This window comes from Papilio machaon, chromosome 6 (assembly GCF_912999745.1).
Source record: "Papilio machaon chromosome 6, ilPapMach1.1, whole genome shotgun sequence".
NCBI classification, from domain to species: domain Eukaryota; kingdom Metazoa; phylum Arthropoda; class Insecta; order Lepidoptera; family Papilionidae; genus Papilio; species Papilio machaon.
Genome location: NC_059991.1, coordinates 5,653,625 through 5,674,026, shown reverse-complemented (window position 1 = coordinate 5,674,026; position 20,402 = coordinate 5,653,625). Strand labels below are relative to the sequence as shown.

General features: G+C 31.4%; 1 protein-coding gene across 4 annotated transcripts in view; it reads left to right on the top strand.

Annotated features, from left to right (window-relative positions):
• LOC106714941 (cAMP-specific 3',5'-cyclic phosphodiesterase) overlaps positions 1-20,402 on the top strand; it is a 90,406-nt gene that overhangs the window by 49,991 nt on the left and 20,013 nt on the right. For all 4 annotated transcript variants that reach the window (XM_045678219.1, XM_014508069.2, XM_014508068.2 and 1 more), the window contains 3 exons: positions 134-235; positions 2,254-2,318; positions 12,170-12,282. In XM_045678219.1, coding sequence (XP_045534175.1) covers positions 134-235; positions 2,254-2,318; positions 12,170-12,282 — 280 coding nt within the window. The remainder of the gene's footprint in view (positions 1-133; positions 236-2,253; positions 2,319-12,169; positions 12,283-20,402) is intronic.

Here is a 20,402-nt window from a genome sequence, read left to right as displayed (position 1 = left end):
CCTAATATTAGGTGCTGACACTCATATGAACATCAACAATACCGAAAGAATATTTTTTTTTAATTAATATTAGATACAGAATGGTTTATAAATGATTACAACGATGATTAATTTTATAAACTTTTGTTGACAGCCACGGCGAAGACTTGATAGTGACGCCGTTCGCGCAGGTGCTGGCGAGCCTGCGTAGCGTTCGCAACAACTTCATGGCGCTCACAAATGTACCCGTCGGAAAGTAAGTACATGTTGTTTTATTAATTACTACTATAATTTATATGATAGATGTAAAAACATTAAGTTTACCTGATGTTGTTACCTACTATCCAAAGTAATCAAAAGAAGATGGGATAAGACGATACTCTATAAGAGAAGAGAATATAAACAAGCCACTAAAGATGGAACGAAATAGTTAAGAATTATATACATAATTAGGAGCCTATTGAAAATTTAATCTGCGGTTCGGCCACCTCAAGCCCGGTGGAACTGTAAATTTCCTCTTCAAGGCAAACAGTGGCTAGTCAGTCACAAAAAAATGAGCTGAAGTATTAGACTTATTAGAGTAGTGAAAGTACATATACGTCACAAAATATTTTTAAATGCAATAAAATATAACTTCCAAATAACCCTTAGACAGCAGAAGAATGTTAGATGTCGGCATCTTGACGAAGAACTATGATGATGCAAATAAATGTTTATAAAAAGTGAATTAAAAAATCTCAATTTTATTTTTTGTGTGGTAAAATAATATTATTTCGTAGATAATATTAGTGTTTATATTTATGCTCGACTAATAAGGAAGAATTAGTAGAGATTAAATTAGCAAAGATAATCAATTAATAAATTTTACTGTTAACAATAAAAATATTGAGACGTTTCTTATTAGCATATAGACTAGTATAAGATCTCGAAAAATGAAATTCATAAAAAAATAAAGAGAATAACCATAGAGTTAAAAAATTAATACGGATTCAAAAAAAAATATTTTAAAAACGTAGCAAAATCGCTAAAATCCAATCATAGCTTAATCAATTCAAATTTATATCTTTTTAAAAGCTTCTAAAATCTAACAGAGAGTAACGAAACTCTGCTAATAACTGGCTGGTATATTGCGTAGGTACAACACAATTTCCGCATCAACGCGGCGTCGACGTCACAGCTCGGCTACGTCACGCGCCGACATGATTCGTTAGAGAATAAGCATTGTTCGCATCGCCCGTTATATGTCATTGCAATTTAACTTTTATTTTGTTTCCAAAAATCGCCAGTTAATTGTTATACGGTTTTCATTGTACAAACCATCTTTCAATCTAGTTTAGGTAGGTACTAGCTGGAATATGCCACGGTTAGAAAGTATATTATAAATAGGAATAAAGACACGGATAGTTGAAAAGGGTAACATAAACATAACAAAATCGTTTGCCATTCCTCATGTTTCTACTACAATACATAAATCAAAAATAAATAAAAATAATAATGTACGAAAACTACTTGGTTACGGTCGGCATTACGATGAATGAATCAAGCTTTAAAGGTCATAGCAAATATCAGTCAATTACTATTACAATGCGGACAATCTCAATCTGAGCAAAGCATGAAAGTAGTAAATGTCATTCATGACGTCAGGAACAGAATTTTAAAACATATTCAAGACAAATTGAAATATTCTCTATAAGGTATGAAATCGTGCAATCGCCTCCTGATCTATGTATAAATACACGTTGGTTTTTTAATCAAGCTATTATTTTTTTAAAGATGGTGTAATCTTATAAATAATTTTCCTCGTCGGCATGACAACAAGTACAGTCTTAAATCAAGTATACGCCCCTACTCAATGTCCACTTAGAAACTGTGAAACGGGCCTTTGAATTAACGAAAAATATCCTCAAAGAGAGAGCTTTCAGTTTTTACAAAGTAAATAATTTTATTGGACGGAAGCTTCCCCGCTCTAACCCGAAATGTTTACCTTTAATCTTTTAAGCTTGTTTATATATCTTGAATTTCATCTTTTTATTTTACAATTCAACAATGCTTAATAATATTTTAAGTATGATCTTGTTATCCTTCTACGTTTAATTTGATTTAAAAAAAAATATGGGTTAGCGATTGCTTAACCTTGGATTAGGTCGATAATATTTTAAGTCAATATCTATTAGAATATTTAGTTTGAAAGTTTTAGCGTGTATTATGTACTGTAAAATAACGCGCTATAGCATTAAATTTCCTCATTAAAATGTGATTTTTGTATCGCTTCAGATCGCGGAGGTCCTCGGGGGTGGCTACGGCTGTTACTCCGCAGCCCAAAAACTTTAATCCAGGAGGTAAGATTTTTTTTAATTATACCACACTAGCTGTCTCCTATGACTCCGTCCGCGTGGAATAAAAAAAACGTAATAAGTAGTAGTATATGTGTTTTTCCAGACTATGTTCTACATCTGTGCCAAATTTCATCAAGATCCGTTGAGCTGTTCCGAAGATACCTTCTAACAAACATCCATCTATCCATCCATCCATTTAAACATTCGCATTTATAATATTGGTAACATTAATATTAAGACATAAAAATTATAATATGTAAACAAACCCTTTTCATAGATTTAACATACTAACCACTAAAACGACACTTAGGGACTCCGTTAGTTTTCTTTAGAGGCTTTTTATATTATTTGCGTGTTATGTTTCAATTCACTTTGTGATAACGAGTGCTAGTAACTTTTTATAAAACGGCACTACATTTTAACTGTTAAAAATCAAATAAATGTAAGGGATCTTTGTTGTTTTTTTTTTAAACACAACATCTAGGTAAGTATCAAATTTTATTACATGTAGTATTTAATAGAGATGTTTATGAACTACATGTTCTATTAAGTAAATAGGTTTTTTCATTGACAAAAATAACATCGTTCCATTAAATTGTATAGAGTGGTCATTGGAACGAGAATAGCTTTGTTTACACTCGCTAAGTGATGAGGCTAAATTGATATTGTATGTTGCTCTTACGGAAGTTATAAAAGAACTTTTTACGATGAAAATGTTTTTTTTTTTCCTAAATTTTATTAAGAACGTGTCGTTAGCTTGTTTCCGCATTCATTCACTAATTTCACATGTAGATCTTGATACCCACTACATAAAACTCCTTACCCTTTTTTATGAATTTATTACCTTAACAGCATTATTTTAAAAGATGTGGCCACGATAAAAATGTTAATTTTCAAATAAAGTTTATTTCAAAATAGTTGAATCGCTTGTTTTGGTCGCTAGGGAAAAATTTATTTATGAAAACAATCATTACATTTGCCAAGTCATGTTTATCTCCAGTCAAGAAATTTTACCTGTCCGTTTATAAATAACGCAAGTTATAGAGCAAAAGAATGCAAGCTCGCCATGACCAAGCGAATATAAAATAGTTATTTTAGAGTACAAAAATACATCACTTGAATTACGTGAAAGAACCTATTCTAGTTCAATATTTTTAAGAAACAACTGATTGTGAATAACTTGCCTAACATGCTGACTGACACTTGCCAGATATTAAGCAAAGTTAAGTTACTATGACTGTTATTGTTTGATTAGATCAGAGATCTGCGTTTTACAGACGAAACCCTCGGCGCTGTACTAATTACAATTGTCTTGGAATGTTAAACGAAACAGCATAGTTCAGTACTAAATTATTATATTTAATTTAAAAGGAATTTATAAGACTGACAATTATTCTTAGTTAATATCTATTTATATTAGTGTGAGCATTGCGCCTGAGCATCTGCCGCTATGTTATGTTTAACGTACGTATTTTTTGCCTTGCTACGATCGACTTCGGTCGATCGGTTTACCACTTTTGAAACTGAAACATCTTTAAACCAAATCTTGCATTTAGATCAGTCACTATTTCATTAATTATTTTAAAAAAAGATTTCTATTACCGTATGCTTTGTATCCATATACTATGTATTAGTGATTGCGAATCTGGACTATTGATAACTCCAATAAATCATATTTAATAGAAACAATCAAACAAATTATTTAACACCTCAAGATAAGGAAACGAAATATCTTCTTCGAATGATTGATTAAAAAAATATGATAAGATTTTTATTTTCATTGCTTAGGTTTCTTGAAATGAAAATAATCTTTGATTCAAAGTCGATTTAGATAGCGATAAAAGAAATAAACAACGCACTATCACATCGTTATGTTTTTGTGGATATTCTAATAATTTCTATTATGTTTCATTCCTGTCGTATAAATGGCTGTAAAATAGTTTATCGTTCGCTTCTGTTATAGTTTCACTAAAAAGCCTTTACCAAGGATTAAATGTGGAACCCTTAACACCAAGTTACCATATTACATAACGTTAGGACGTCTGTTAACACGTAATTATATAAACTTACAAAAGCCTTCGAGCAAACAGAGCCTAAGTAATTTATCCCATTATAATTGTGACTACTTTTCTTAAAAATAGATGGCGCCACACGTCTTGAATTATGAATACTGTCATTATAAATCAAACGACGATAATTATTGTACTTACAACTTACAAGTATATAAATTATAATTAGTAAATAATACATGTTATATTAAAAAATTATAGCCAACAAAAAAGTATGTTATCTTTTCCAAGTCGAAGAAAATGAATAAATTAATACTCTAAGAAATGATTTGAAATGAACAGGAAAACCTAATCAAAGTTCTGAGAACCTTCAAATCGGTGTCGCGCAGTCAACACACCATCATTGATTTATTGATCCCGATAAGAATGTTTTGATGAAGTAATCTGAATTCATCGACTTTTTAAATTGCGTGCAATATTATACAATGTTGGGTTTATTCACCCACTCTTATCAATTACAAATCGATTGTAAACAGACAGAGGCGTGTAATGAAACCACCTATGTATAAAGTATTTAAAACAATATTGTTGTAAAATATTGTGTACTTCAATTGCAATAAAGAAGGTAAGTTTTTTTTTCCTTATTTCAATTTTATAAAAGAACTGGTTATGTAAATATCTGAGAAAAAGATCTACTTTAAAAGGTTATTAATGGAAAAAATAAAGAAAACTTCGCAGCAACGAAAGACTGCATAGACTTTATCGCTAGCCTATAAAACTTGAAAGTAAACAGTTTAGTTTTTCAATTAAGCGCTTTGTTACTTTTAAACAATCTCGTCTAAGACCGGTCCTATAAAATGGCTTATTTGAAAGCTTTTCCCTTCGCCTTTAACGTAAATCAAAGACTTAGCAAAACTGTTTAACATACATTTTCCACTGTTACTCTACGCTACTTTTAGAAAAGTTGGCACAAAAAAGTAAAAACATTTAACAACTTTTATACTTTGGATTTACACATGCAATAATGTAGACGAATTTTAACGTTACGCTAACGTTTTATTGTATTTATTTTATCATCTTTTCTAAACTTTAGAGAATGTAAATGGTATAATATTTACACGATAACTTATTAGTCATATTCATAATAGTCATATCAACTTTCGTTCTTCAACTCATTATTATCTGTTTTCACCATATTAGATAACACATATTGGTAAACACTGAGGAAAAATTAGTTAAGTTTAGTGGTATAAAAACATCATCATAATATTACACATTTATAGCAAGTAAAAAAAAATGTTTTAACTAAAGTACATCAATATATAACTAGATGGCGTTGTTATCAATCGTAAAATAACTAAGTTAATTTTACTTTGAAAACATCGTATTTGCATTATGCGATTTATTGTTGTTTTTGTGTTATCTGTTTTAATTTAATCGTTATTCTGTTAAATTTTCAAATTTAGTACCGTGAAAAAAGGCAAAAGCATTATGTAAAACAACCGTTACTTCAACGTTTTTCATTCCGTGGGTCGCGGAACCTTTGTAATAGAGATCAAAGAGTTTTAGTGACTCGCTTTCCACTAAACAGAAGTAACTGAGCTGAATAGTTTTTCTCACCCCGTAGTTAAGGGGTAGCGAATCATTTGACTAGTGACGTGTCACGAAAAAGTTTAAAAACTCTGCGCTACATTGCTACATGTGCAAATAAGACACAAACTCGATTTGAACCATAAAGAATGTACTTAAATTAAACAATTTTTCATGTCGAGTTGTTGATATAATACATTGATATTATAAGAAATCGTTATCTATTTGGTTTTGTTTTAAAACTTGTAAATTTTGCAAATTTATTGGTAATTTAAATTAGCCGACATGTGTCTAAATCCGTACCAATCGACTAACTGATTAGACGAACATATTGGAAAATATTCACAAGTCGTGACAACTGAATTGGCGCGTGGCAATTAACGGCATCTGTTTACAGGTGACAACGACTAATAGCTTAATGGCTCTTATTGTATAGTTGTATCTTAAGACATGTTTTTGGTGGTAGTGCGGTCAGTGTCGTGTCGATAATAAAAAAATAAATAAAAATGTGACTGCATTTGTATAAGTTACTATTTTGTGTTTAAGATTTTGGCTTGCTCAAATATAAGTTATTCTGGTCATATTTCAAAAGTAAGTATTATGTTACAAGCATTGTTTTAATGTTGACCTAAATTACTAGATTAATAAATTGGACGATTAACATTTTTAATCTCTATTACAAAATAATGCAATTGGCTTAGCAAATCAACTTCAGTTTATCGCGTTTATCGTTGGTTTTTGATACCAAAAATCCTATATAAAACATATCGTCATTGCTGACATTATCTTCAACAAAACAGAAATAACAATATTTTTTATACTTGGATTTTGGTATCAGCAACCAACGATTAGAAAGCTAGATGCAGCTAGTCACCTTTGTTTTCTTTAATAACTACGTATGTGTAGCGATAAACTACGTTGTCTGCGGTACATGATTTGCTTAATAAATGCCACAACAAAGTTAACGAACCCTGTTATATTGTGTATTATGAAAACATAATATTTATATTACACAACACATTTCAAGCGTGCAATATCTCATCGTATCTCTAGTCATTTCATCCTCGTAAAAGCTGAATAAAATTAAAAGAAAAACACTAATGTAAAAATGAGTTGTAACAACAGATACGTATGTATGTTTATATATAAGTATCATTATCTTCATATAAATTATTTAAAAAAATTTACTCAATACACACAGAAAAAGTATTCACATATTTATTCCTAATTTTAGGTAAAAAACTTTTGCGTACACATTTCTTAGGAAATAATCATAATATGGTCATTATCAGATTGCGTCACGTCATGACGTTACTATCTCTCTCGATTATCATTCATCTTGATGACGCTACTGTAAACATAATATATCAGCATTTACCTACAATTGGTGTAGCTTTAAACATTATTCCTGAAAATAAGATTAGCTGAATATTTGACTGGCCTCTTGATGTTACATTCCTTTTTAGCATCTCTTAACAACGTATATTTTTATTCCATCGATTATTATTAGTAATTAACTCGTTAATCCGTTAATTGTTAACTAACGAAGTTAACATTTTGCTTAACGGATTAACTTTTAAATTCACTTCAAAAACTATTAACGCTTTTGTTAACTTCCGCTAAACTCAACTTCCGTTAATTTAGTCCGTTAATCGTTACATTAGAAGCTATGTTCGGCGACTGTCAGCGAGTCGAATGGTGAACGAACGAGTTGATAATGGATATATGTGAAGGTCGCCTGCAAGTGTAATGCATAATGCATCAAAGCTTTCGGGAAAGACGTGAACAATAGGACAAAATCAAAAGAATGTTCGAAAACACTTTACTGCATTCATACTTTAACGATTTGTCTATTTACTTCTAATTATACTTCAGTTACAAATACCACTAACTGACTCAAGGTTCAATTGCAATCAAAATAATCAAGTGTGAAAAGATCGAATTATGTGTTAGAGAATGTATAGTGAAATTAATATACTGAAATAGGTGTCGCCATAATAATTGTGAAATTGTAAATTCAATTTACAAAACTGTGTGCAATTGGTGCATATTATCAAAAGTCATCAAAAGATCTTCTTTTCACGTGTTTTACCTATTTCACTTAGCCCCAAAAGCAGTATAATTTTCGTAGGGTTAACTATTAAATTGCGTTAAATTTTCGAGAATTTAACGCTTTAACGATTAAAGAAGTTAACTTTTTAATTAACGAATCGACGATTAACGAAGTTAACTTTTTGATTAACTGTGCCCATCTGTGATTATGAGTTACTATATACAATGACCATAACTTCAATGCTTTAAATCCAGTGTAAACTTATGCATGATTTGAATGAATCCAAGCGCTATAGCTTGGCTTTATAGGTACTCTGTGAGGAAAAAATTGTTTGTTCTCTTCAATACAGCGTAAATTTTACAATACAACGTAGTTTTTGTACTCTTCATTCAAATGTTTCATCGGAACATCTGAAAAGTGATTGATGTATTTATTGAAATTATTGTTTTGTCTTGAACATGTTCCGTTTCGTCAATATTTTTCATAGTAAAATACTATTTATATGGCATGCAAACAGTGCCAATGGAAATCTTTTAACATTCTGTTCGGAGCTGTCTCAACACTAGAAGAGATCTCATTCATCACGAAACGATAAGTCATGTTTTGTGAGAATGCATTAATATTTCTGAAACGCTCCCGCGGAATAAAGAGTTCATTGCTCTGATAAACTGGGTCATCTGTTTAGATGAAGAAAAACGACGATTCTAGCCTGTTTCCTCTTTTCCTTACAGTTACAGAGACTTGATTCTTGTTATTGTGTTTTAACAGACACAGAAGAGTTATGTTTTCCGCAAGTATGTAAGTTTTTATGTATGTGGGTTTGTATGTATGTAATTTCCGTTGTGAAGAACCTAAACGTCTGAACGGATTCGTTTCATTCGAATCGTCTTCATCCCCGAAGTGTGATAGGAAACTAGTCAATTTTTTTTTGTTTTTTTTTTTTTTAATATAACAATAGTGTTACAGTTGTGTTACGCTTTCAGAGTTTTTTGTACAAACCATATCGAATCAATTTGATACCTAATATCTGGTCAAAAATTCATTATTAAATTCATTTCAAAGTACTGTTACTTATTTGTTTCATTAACTACCCGACCCATCATTAACTGTCTTTATTTTATTTTTAAAGGAAAAGTTAGTAATAAATGCAACATGATCACGCATTGTTTTCGTGGCTGCCAACGACTGCTGTATGTAATCAGCGAAGGTCGTGTTATCAGGACCTCGTGCGTACATCTTCGAATGAGAATATCGATTATTCTGGGATGTGATTTAATTTTTACTAGAACTTGTACATATGACCTGTGTAAAGAGGGAAACAAATCAACTTTCTTCTCTTCGTGTCTCAACGAAAAAATATACCTATAACCATATCATTACTTAACGCGTTAACTGTAAATTATCTTATTACTCATACTTTTTGTATAAATTACGAAAGGGATTGTACTGTTGTGGAAATCACGAATATCATATTATATTTCTTTAATAGTAATTTCAGGTTGTGAACCACCATTTAATAAATCCATAAATTAAATCTAATATGATCATATCTGTGTGTAATGTTCATACATTAGACACACTCATTTCATGCTGACATAGCATACGCACTAAATAGTTCGTATTTGAATCGTAATCCAGTAAAACATTGCTCTTCATTGTTTTACTTGTAACTAAATCATATTTATTTAGTTATATTATATAAAAAACTAATTAGTAGCCTATGCGCTCATCCAGACTATGTTCTAAATATTTTAGCGAAATCCGTTGAGCCGCTTTGTAGACCACTTCTAACAAACATCCATTCCTCCATTTACCCATCTATACATTCGCAAATATTATATTATATAGTAAGATAAGATTAAGATGTATTAAGAACACAATTACAAATACTGTGTCAGGTCAAAAATAATCCTTAGAATTTTATCAATAGCTCCATAAAAATAAAATGTTTTAAGATGAATATATTTCGCAAATTAGATACTAATCATCTTGCTTCAGGCATATTTGTGGGCGTTGAATCGCCTTACACGACTGAACATAATTGATACAGCTTAAGAGTTAATATTAGATGAAAATAGCAACAATTTTGCTTTCAATATTTTTTTATTCATGAAATAAGAAGCTTTAGCGACGCCCGCAGGCGATATCAATATTTTCTTTCGTATTACATCGTAATGAAGCGAAAACCGATATTTGCCTTATTCTTAAAACAATTTGCTGGAAACGTAAAACGTTACAACAATTATTATGTCTCATGCCAATTAAATATGAAAATAAAAATTCGCTTTAATCGATCGATGCTATAAGCACTATACTTAACAGTGAGTGAACCTAGTACCATTCCCAGGACCATCTCCATGAAAGAGATCTTCGGCGATACGAATATACAGATGGTTTTCTAATATTTTCTGGTCAGGTTAGCTTTCTTAATATTGTTGTTGTATTGTAAGCATAATTGCTTCGAGAGTGTCAGTGGCTCAAAAGTTAAACACTTGAATTATAATCTGCAGGTCCTGGGTTCGAATCAGGCCATGCACCAATGCGTTTTTTCTTTTTCGATTTACATATGTACATTTACCAGACGTTCTTACGGTGAAGGAAAACATCGGGTTACATCTTGTCCATATCTACTAAGAAATTCCAAGATATGTGTGAATTCAACCAACCCGCACTGAGCCAGCATGGTTGACTATGGTCTAGTCACCCCTGACATTGGGTAAGCTCCGAGTCTCTCAGTGGGGACATATAGTGAGCTGATGATGATCTATTCTTGTATGTATTGATTCTATCCATTTATTCTACTTTCGAATTCCTTTCTATTTTCGTCACCAATATATTGTTTAAAAGGTAGAACTTATCAATTAGTTCATTGCCACAAGTCGGGAAATTAAATCGACTTCTGTCATAAATATTGTGACCAAAGATCATTAAAATGTCCGCTTTGTGTAATTAATACTGTCAATTATATCGTCTTGTTTCTTTAGTAGTATCAATTACTGAATGCCGATCACCTTTCTTTTGGCGCTCTTGTTAAAGACTTTAGTAGTAATAAGAATGTTAATTGTAACACAAATAAATGCAGTCAATAAAACAGAACGTGCTTAAGCGTAATTACGATACATTTCTGTACGATTTATTGAAATTTTTAACGATTTTTTTCTTTTAGTACCAGGATATTGCAAATTGTTCAACAATTTGTATCATTATATCTGATTTAAGCTCAATTATTCTTTAAATATCAGTGCAATCATTATCATATTTTCCTGAAAATAAATTTATTTTTATGTTTGGTGACATATAGTTTCTGTTACTATGGGTTACGACTAGAGTTCTGGGGTTGTAAAGAAATGTATTCTGAATCTTCTATATATATAAAAGAAAGTCGTGTTAGTTACACTATTTATAACTCAAGAACGGCTGCATCGATTTGACTGAAAATTGGTGGGGAGGTAGCTTAGAACCAGGAAACGGACATAAGATAATTTTTACCCCGTTTTCTATTTTTTATTCCGCGCGGACGGAGTCGCGGGTAAAAGCTAGTTTTAAATAAAATGACTTCTTTTAGTCATTAGTCACAAGTAAAACTAGTAAATTCTTTATATTGTGTGTATTTTTATTTATTTAAACATTTTACTTACTCGTCTTCGAGCATAAGTAAATTAATGTATGCATACGCTTCAGTTACTTTGCCCGAGTATCTCTTTCATGTTTGAACTGGAGCTAAAGCGGATATTTTTAGAATCCAATAAGTTTTCTTTTCTTTAAACAAAAATTTGAGCGATAACTTGAAAAGCTTATAAGCTTAACTATAAATATGATGATGATGATGATAATATTTTTATCAGAACTTAATTAAAAGCTTATCTAGCTACGCAACTTCTAGCTAGTAAAATGAGTTTACAAATAGGAGAAAAAATGTTAAATGGCCATTGTGGAATTATTTGAACAAAAATGTACCCGTCTATGATAGCCATATAATAATACCAGCTTTTAACCGCAACGCCTATGAATTCTTCTAACAAACATCCACCCATCAAAACATCGCATTTATAATATTACTAAGATGATATGATACAGGAACATTGCAAGACGTACTCAACATTATGTTGGTACTTAGAGTCATGGAACAGCTAGTTTACTTGCTGATGAAACAATGAATTTTTGAAACTCTTCTTTAAATTGTATATTTTTGTTTGTTCCAGACGAAGCCTACATGAAGCTAGCATTGGAGACCGTTGAGGAGTTGGACTGGTGTTTGGATCAGCTGGAGACTATTCAAACACATCGGTCCGTGTCCGATATGGCGTCTCTTAAGGTTAGACTCACTATGTTATTTACTGTAGAGATGTTAATATGAACTAAATCTCTCCGAGCACAAACGTAAACTTTATTCGTAACTTAGGCCTATAATAAGTACAATGCGTTTGTTAAACGAAATGTACGACAATGATGAACTTTTAAATGTATCAAATGTTGTTGCAAGTTTCAAGGAATACTTGTCAAATATTATAAATTCTGAATTATGTGGAATTTACGTTTAGTTTTTTCCAATTTGTATGTTTTCAGTGAAACACATTTATATATTAAAATCCCACCCAAGGATTTTTCCAATTGTTATCCTGTATTTACAAAATATATTCACAATTTTATCTTCGTGCGTCAGACGTTACGATCAAGACAGAAATCTTAAGATTAATTTTGAAATCTTGAATTCATAATTCACATTTAAGAAGAGATATTTAATCTTTTCATACACTAATATTTTAAGATATTTGGAATAAATTGAATGTATTTAAAATATGATTTTAATAAACATCTTTAGCTAAAACAACTATACTACATCAATTAGCTGCACTATAATGGATAATTTATTACAAAGGTCATTAGACAGCAAATTTATTACGTGATCATAAAAACAAGCGTCACTAAACTCGTACATATTTGGCGCCAAATCAATGCCGTGTATTCCGCGTACTAAAATGTTTCGTAATGTACAGTGATGGATAAGTACCTCGAAAAGTATGTTTATACGTAGATTAAAGCAAAATGTGGCTTATCCCAGCTCGTTATATCGATCATCACAACGGGTAAACATCCGCCACAGATTGCATTACCAATTATAACGTTACTCATAACTTAAGGAAATCGCTTTACGTACAATATATGCAAAGAAAACTGAGACAAAATTTCCCCGCAATTAAATTTATTTTGATACCTCAGTCGGAAAATGATGGGTTTTTCGAAGGAGTAGTATATGGGTCCTTTGAATATTGATTGTTAATAATTTTTGCAGTTTGCAGATCCCTGTCCAGAAGTCATACTCTCCTATTCATCCTTTTTGGAAATATCCCCATCCAAAAATTATGATTCATATTTTTAAAGGATGTGACAAATATATCAATCATTAAAAGTATTGATTCGTAGTAGAAATTTCGTTGATACGGTAACCGCACAATACCCAATTATAATCACTGTTTTTTAAACTAAATAGAAAGGAAAAGTTAACGTTTACATTGTTTTTTCTATTTACTTTCGTCAACTCGAATCAAATACATGAAAATAATTAAAAAGAAGAAATTTTGGTAAGCCACACAACTGTTATTGGACACCGAGTTGGAAATTAAAGATGATTAGTAATATTATCAGACAAAATTATAAAACTTACTGCTGCCATTACAAAACAAAATAATTTTAAGAAGATTGGATAGTTCGGTCTTAAATCTGTCGGATCTGTGACTTATGTAGTAACCTCGTTTTTTATTTTTGTTTTTGTAGATAATCCTACATCATCGCTATTGTTAATCGCAGTGCAAATCCATTCTATTTTCATCACAATCCGAGATTACGTGCCCATAATGAAATGACGAACGAACTATACAACAAGTAAACATCGTTGCAGCTTAAACGAGACGCTTATTTGCTATGAGATTTGCGCCACGTATGTCTGTGGAAAGTTACTGGCAACAGCCGTCACGAACCAAAGCCCACAATAATATTAGCGGGCAGTCTGTTTGATTGCCACTATATGAGCTAAAGCCTTTAAATAGCACATGGGGCTAAATAAAATACGATCATCCACACACGAAAAAAAAAAATAGTAAGATAAAAGTAATAGTAATTTTTTTTATCTCTATACCCGTATTAAAAAAATGACTCTTCGTCCTGAAAGAAACTGAAGTCGATTAAGATGAATACCGATAACGACAAGTGAGAGAAGAAAGTGAATGCAACAGGATCTTCTTTGATTTCAGTAGACAAACAAATAGAATAAATGTTTAAGTTTACTATCTTACAGGACAAACTAAAAATTCTCAGCTCATGATGCTTAAATGTATTAAACAAAATTTAATTGATTTTTGAGACTTATTCGTACCAAGCCTAAAATCCGAATTGTGTGATAACTTGATATATCCCATTTCCTTCCATCATCACGAGGAAATGTGTCATTTTGTTGGTATGTTCGCAGCTCAAGGTTAATCACCCAAGACAAAGGAATAGTGTGAAGCAACTTTTCTCGGATAGCTCGGTGACTCAAATTCTACTTTAATCAGTCCAAAAGAATTCTAAAATCTATTTCATGCTAAATAACTGTGTTACATCATATTTGTTATTTTTCACCTTGTTCCTTATTTTTGCGATATATATTCTGTTTAAAGAAAAATAAAATGTATTTTGATTTATTGTAATTATCATAAATATCCTCCAATTTGCGTGAAGTAGCTTAGAGTTTGATCTCGTTTTTGGCGTGTTTACGTCCAACATCAATAAGAATAGCACCTCTCAGAGAACAAACTTTTAATGACTTTCCGGAAAGACCACTTCTGTACAGATGTTATAGACGTTTGAGTATTGAAAATTAAGTTTCGCAAGAAAACTGTGTAGGTGTCTCTGATGACGCAGTAAAGTAGGCAGAGTACCACGAAATCTTACTAAATATATTTTTGTATTTACATAATGTTTCTCTCGATTTATGTAAATTTATTTTTATATAACATTTCCCTTACTTAACCATATAATTTAGTTGTTTTAACGAGCAGCTTCTATTAAGAAATATCTTATTTAAAATAACTGCCGAATCATAGCAAAACACTCTCACTTGACGTTAAAATTATATTAAATGTAACTAGGACCTAGGGATTATTTGATGTTTATAGTTTTACACTTTTTATTCAAGATTAATTTTTTTCATAACGCAGAGATCCCTATTTATGTAGCAGAACATTCAACTTTCATAAAACAGGTTAACGTTCTGTCAGGGATTTTGAACCCAGGATTTCTTATATGATTCTCCGCAGTTATCTACATATGTGACACATACATTGCATTTGTACAACGAAATGCGTAAACGTGTCTCACAAGTTTACGTTTTATTGCAATGTACCCGTTGAATTATAAGAATTTTGAAAATATGTTCAAAATAATTGCAAGATTTATAAAAATAACTAGTCGTCGCCCGCGACTCCATACGCGCGGAAAAAAATGCTTAGTAAGTAACTTGTGTGTTCTTCCAGACTATATTCTATATTTATGCCAAATTAAATTTACATCCGTTGAGCCGTTGTAGAGATACTTCGAACATCCATCCGTCCATCCAATCGTCTAAATATTCGCTTTTATAAATTCATTTAGTATTCAATCTTAGTTAAACGTAAGTTTTTTTTCACGATATCTTGTTAGTAACAGTAAGCTGAGTTCAGTGGAAATATAATGGGAATTTCTTCATATACATTTTGTTACGTTCCTCGTTGTTTTAGTGATGTGCTGATTAAGAAATTATCTTTCATATCAAATGTTTACTCCATTTCATCTGAAAACTTCAAAAACTAAAAAAAATCATTTAGTTTGGGTATTTTAGACTAAATTCAACTAGAATAGATTAAAAAAATTCTTTAAGAATACTCCATATTGTTTTGAAGCAGTATTTTAAATATTAATTGATATTTTGATATAAAAATTAGATCTCATTATTACTAGAATTTGAACATGTTAAAATTTATATACCTCCAAAATACTCAATCTCACAGTTACTAAGGAAACGAGGCTGTGGAACTTTTTTATTCTAATTAAACCACTTTATAAAATGCAAAAACTTGTTCAAATTCCACTTTTACTGTTTGCTTATGTCAACGCAAGCAATATGCAAGGTTACTAACAGCCTAACGATAAATGCAGCTGACGTCACAGTGACGCATTACTCCAAATATTACACGACCAAGCCCATTAATATAAAGTTTTAGATAGCCGTAATTAGATCATAAAGTGAATATCGCTTCTTGATCTATCTTCTATTTATTAGGGTATTACGTTATCTCCACTGCAATAGCATCGATTAAAGTTTTTTCTTGGCTCTCTAGAAAAATCAATTAAGATTTTTTCAACTATAGTTCAAGCTTTGATTCCAATTCGTATGCTATTTTCTAATATTTATCTGGTGATAATTTTTGAATTTAAAAGTTTTAAAATATTAGATAAGTTGGATAAAGGTAAAAAAATTGGGCCTTACCACAAAAAACTTAGTGTTTCAAATACATTTTAGATTAAACATACGTCGACCCTTTTATACCGTGACTCTAGAACTCGGCACGGATTTTTGACAAATTGTGGTTATTGAAACCTTATTATGCTTAAGCTTGCGAAATGCGATCCTTACCAATAAATAATGAAGTACTTACACCGAAAGCATTGTGGTAATACATATTTATGGTGAAACATATCAGCACTTTGACGTCATCAACGGCGGTCAAAGTGTTAAAACATATGTTTAAAACTAAACAGTGTCTAACAGTATTTTTGGGAATAATACAATTACTGTTTAATTTTCACACGTGTATTAATTTCATTGAAAATTGATAGGAAATAGATTGTCGTTATGATTACTGCGTGCCTAAATGGTCCAGTCATGTTGACATTACAGACCAGCACCGCAAATCGTTTCGCAGAATTAGCCGTCACATTATCACAATTTTCATCCGTACAATATGCACAATCTATTAACGCCGGTATTCACCTGTGGGAATATAAACCATTTGACGAAACAATTGACGTCAGCATTAGCAACGTCAAGCATTGAAATATCTTTTTAGAAAGTGCAACAGTCATTATAAGCTTAATTAGTTACCAAAATTACTAAAAGTTAATTCGGTAGCACTGAAGTCGGTTTACCTACATTCAAGTTATATAAAAAACATAACCGCGAAATTTGACCACCGAAATATAACCATAACTTTAACAAGTTATATATATAGGGTTATATATATATAGGGTTTGTACCTATTAACCTACCTACCTACCTTATACATGGCTCTGATATCTCGAAGAATTTGAGGTTATTCTATTGCTACAGCAGACCTGAAAACAGAGAAACATAAATCTGTAGCCAGCGGTGCCAGTTATTGCTGGAGTTCACTTGAATTTTGTCGTGTCATGATGTCTGGTCATATATGTCGTTGTTCACAGCTTTCGCAGGGTTTGTTACACATGTCTTTTTTACAATTTCTTTGCCGATATGTGGATAGATGTACACGTGAATCGAAAAACACATTGGTATATGGTGGAGATCGAATCTGGACGTGTATATTTCAGTACAGTCCGGTAAAGCGCCTAACAACTGAGCCACCGACATGCGCTTGAATTGGAACTGAGGAAAATTACAATTCATACTACTCCACGTTATTTACCAGTTCATCCTTATCTACAGTCGGAAATATACTCCGCGGTTAACAAATTGATTTTCAATTGTTTAGTTCAACGGCCATTTTTATAGTTAGTCATCACACAACTTACTCAGTCTAATTAAAATAAATAAGTTGATTGTAATGAGTATTGAAAGTGACAATTATCATGTACTAGCTGTCGTCCGCGTGGAATAAAAAAAATAAGTAGCCTATGTGTTTTTTCAGATTCTACACCTGTTCCAGAAATACCTTCTAACAAACATCCATCCATTCGTCCATCTCAATTTACGCATTTATAATATTAGTAAGAAGTAAGATTAGATTATGTCAAATTCAACTAAAACTTATCCTTTTTTTTCAATTATGCCTCGATCATGGTCCGTCATCCTTATCATCAGACAAATCATTATCATTCTCGTATACGCTGATTTTCTGTGGTTAGTACTTCCCCTGAAATCTGTTCCTCATTTACGCAATACTATGACTAATGTTGTTTGTAGAGCTTATAATTCCTCTAACTAGCTAATACAATAAAATTTTGGTTGTTTATTTTCAAAGAAATATTGAAAATCATAATATTTATTGTAATTGTACGTCATTTATATAGAGAGCTGGAAAAAGATTCTGTTTTAAAGTAACTCTCTAATCAAAATGATGAATAAGTAATTCAAAAGTTTGGTGCGATGTTTCTGATCTTACCCAGAAGTTGTGTACTTTGATTACATTTGCAAAGGGTTTTGAGCGTTCCATTTTAGAACACATATCCTAGAACCAGAGCTGGGCATTAACTCGTTAATCCGTTAATCGTTAATTAACGAAGTTAACATTTTCCTTAACGGATTAACTTTTAAGTTAAATTCAAAAAGTGTTAACGCTCTTGTTAACTTCCGTTAAATTTCACTTCCGTTAATTTAGTCCGTTAATTGTAACAATAGACACTTATTGACGTGTTGTCATTTTATTTAAATTATGCATCAGGCTACATTCGTAAGTTCGGCTATGTTCGGGGACCGTCGGCGAGTCGAATGGTGACCGAGAACGAGAGAGAACGAGAACGAGCGAGTGCGAGTGTATGTAGGTTATTATACAATACACCGAGCGGCCGGGAAAGACGTGATCAAAAGAGTACCGCAGAATCCTTGTTAGAAAATAGTGTCGATTTAACCAAACTTACCTCTATCAAATATTGCGAAGTTTAGGCGCTAGACACCTTCAAAGTTTATTAATTATTTCACATTTACACAAATATCTCGAAAAGTCTATATTACATTTTATTCACATTAAAACTGGTTTTCATTTATTTAACATCACTTTTTTTTTAGAACATGATTTTGTTATAAAACCAACATAAGGTACGAAAGTACTTTATTCTAAATACAATAATTATACACTTTGTCTTATACGTGAAACGCAAAAATCTAGTAAAAAAGATAAACACTGCGGTGAATTGCAATCAAAATAATCAAGTGTGCATAACTCTTCAACGTCGTAACTAAATTACAACTAAACTTTGTTGGCGACGAAAATGTTTATTTTAATATTGAAGTTTAAAGACAGCAAAAAATATTAAAAAAAATCGTTTATGGTTCATTTGAAAAAGCGTACAAATAGGATTTTTTTGTCATTGCGTAGATAAGAAACAAACAATGAAAAATAAATTTAAAAATACGAAAGACGAAATGTGCACGCAATAAACATTCCTCAAAAACAAAAGGGATTTAGGTGTTTATTACCGTCGTTTGTTTTTTTTGGGGCTTCTTCATAGTCAACGAAAAATAATTTTGCATTTTAAAAATATGAACAAAGGATCAAATGGACAGCCCACACACAGAATGCGATAACGAACTCGATGGATTTATGGCCCCAACCCTTCTAATGGTCGGGGATGCACGTGCGCTGCACAAAGACAATAGCGAAGATAATTTGTTTGTTTACAAAAAAAAAGTATACGATAAAACGAGAAAGAATGAGGAAAAAGATAAAATAATTATGTTAGTGAAATAATGTTAAATTGTGTTATGCTAAAATTAATATATGAAATGTCGTCGGCACAAGTGACCTTTACAATAACATAAAAAACAATCTCAAACAAAATGCACTGAAAAGTAACAAAATAATGTCATGAAAACCCTCTAAACTCTAAAGAAAGTTCTCTTCTTTCTTGTAACATTTATTGTATAATTATTGTTATTTCGCAGTCGGTGTCGGCCGAAGTAAATAGGTGACATTTTATATTTGAGATGTATTAAACATACTTTATGTCCCTTCTTACTGCATTTGGTTTGAGATTTGAGATTGATATTCTTTTGAATATTACCATAATACGAGTATGTCTCACTGTTTAATAGAAAACTTGTGTTGTCTAAATTTAGTTAGTTCTCTAATTCCGTGAAGTTGGATGGTCGATAAAAAAATGACTGAAAAGGTCAATTGTCCATCATTGTCAGTGAAGTATATAAGTGTGTGTAACTAGTGCATGCTATGTCATTAATATCGTACAGGCAGTAGTACATCACCCCAATCGTCAAAATTTTATTTGAGTATATTATATAACTAAACTATAGATAGGATTAGCGCTCGCCCGAGATTTCGTAAGCGCAGTAAAAAAATAGCCTAAGTTCTATAGAAAGTCTTGACAAAATCAGTCCATATGATTCGGAGATTATTCGTATGGCCATTTCCCGCTTGCGCCCTATATTCGTAATATAAACCAAAATTAACTTTAACTGTTAACTTTAACTTGCGTTAAATTTTCTTAAAT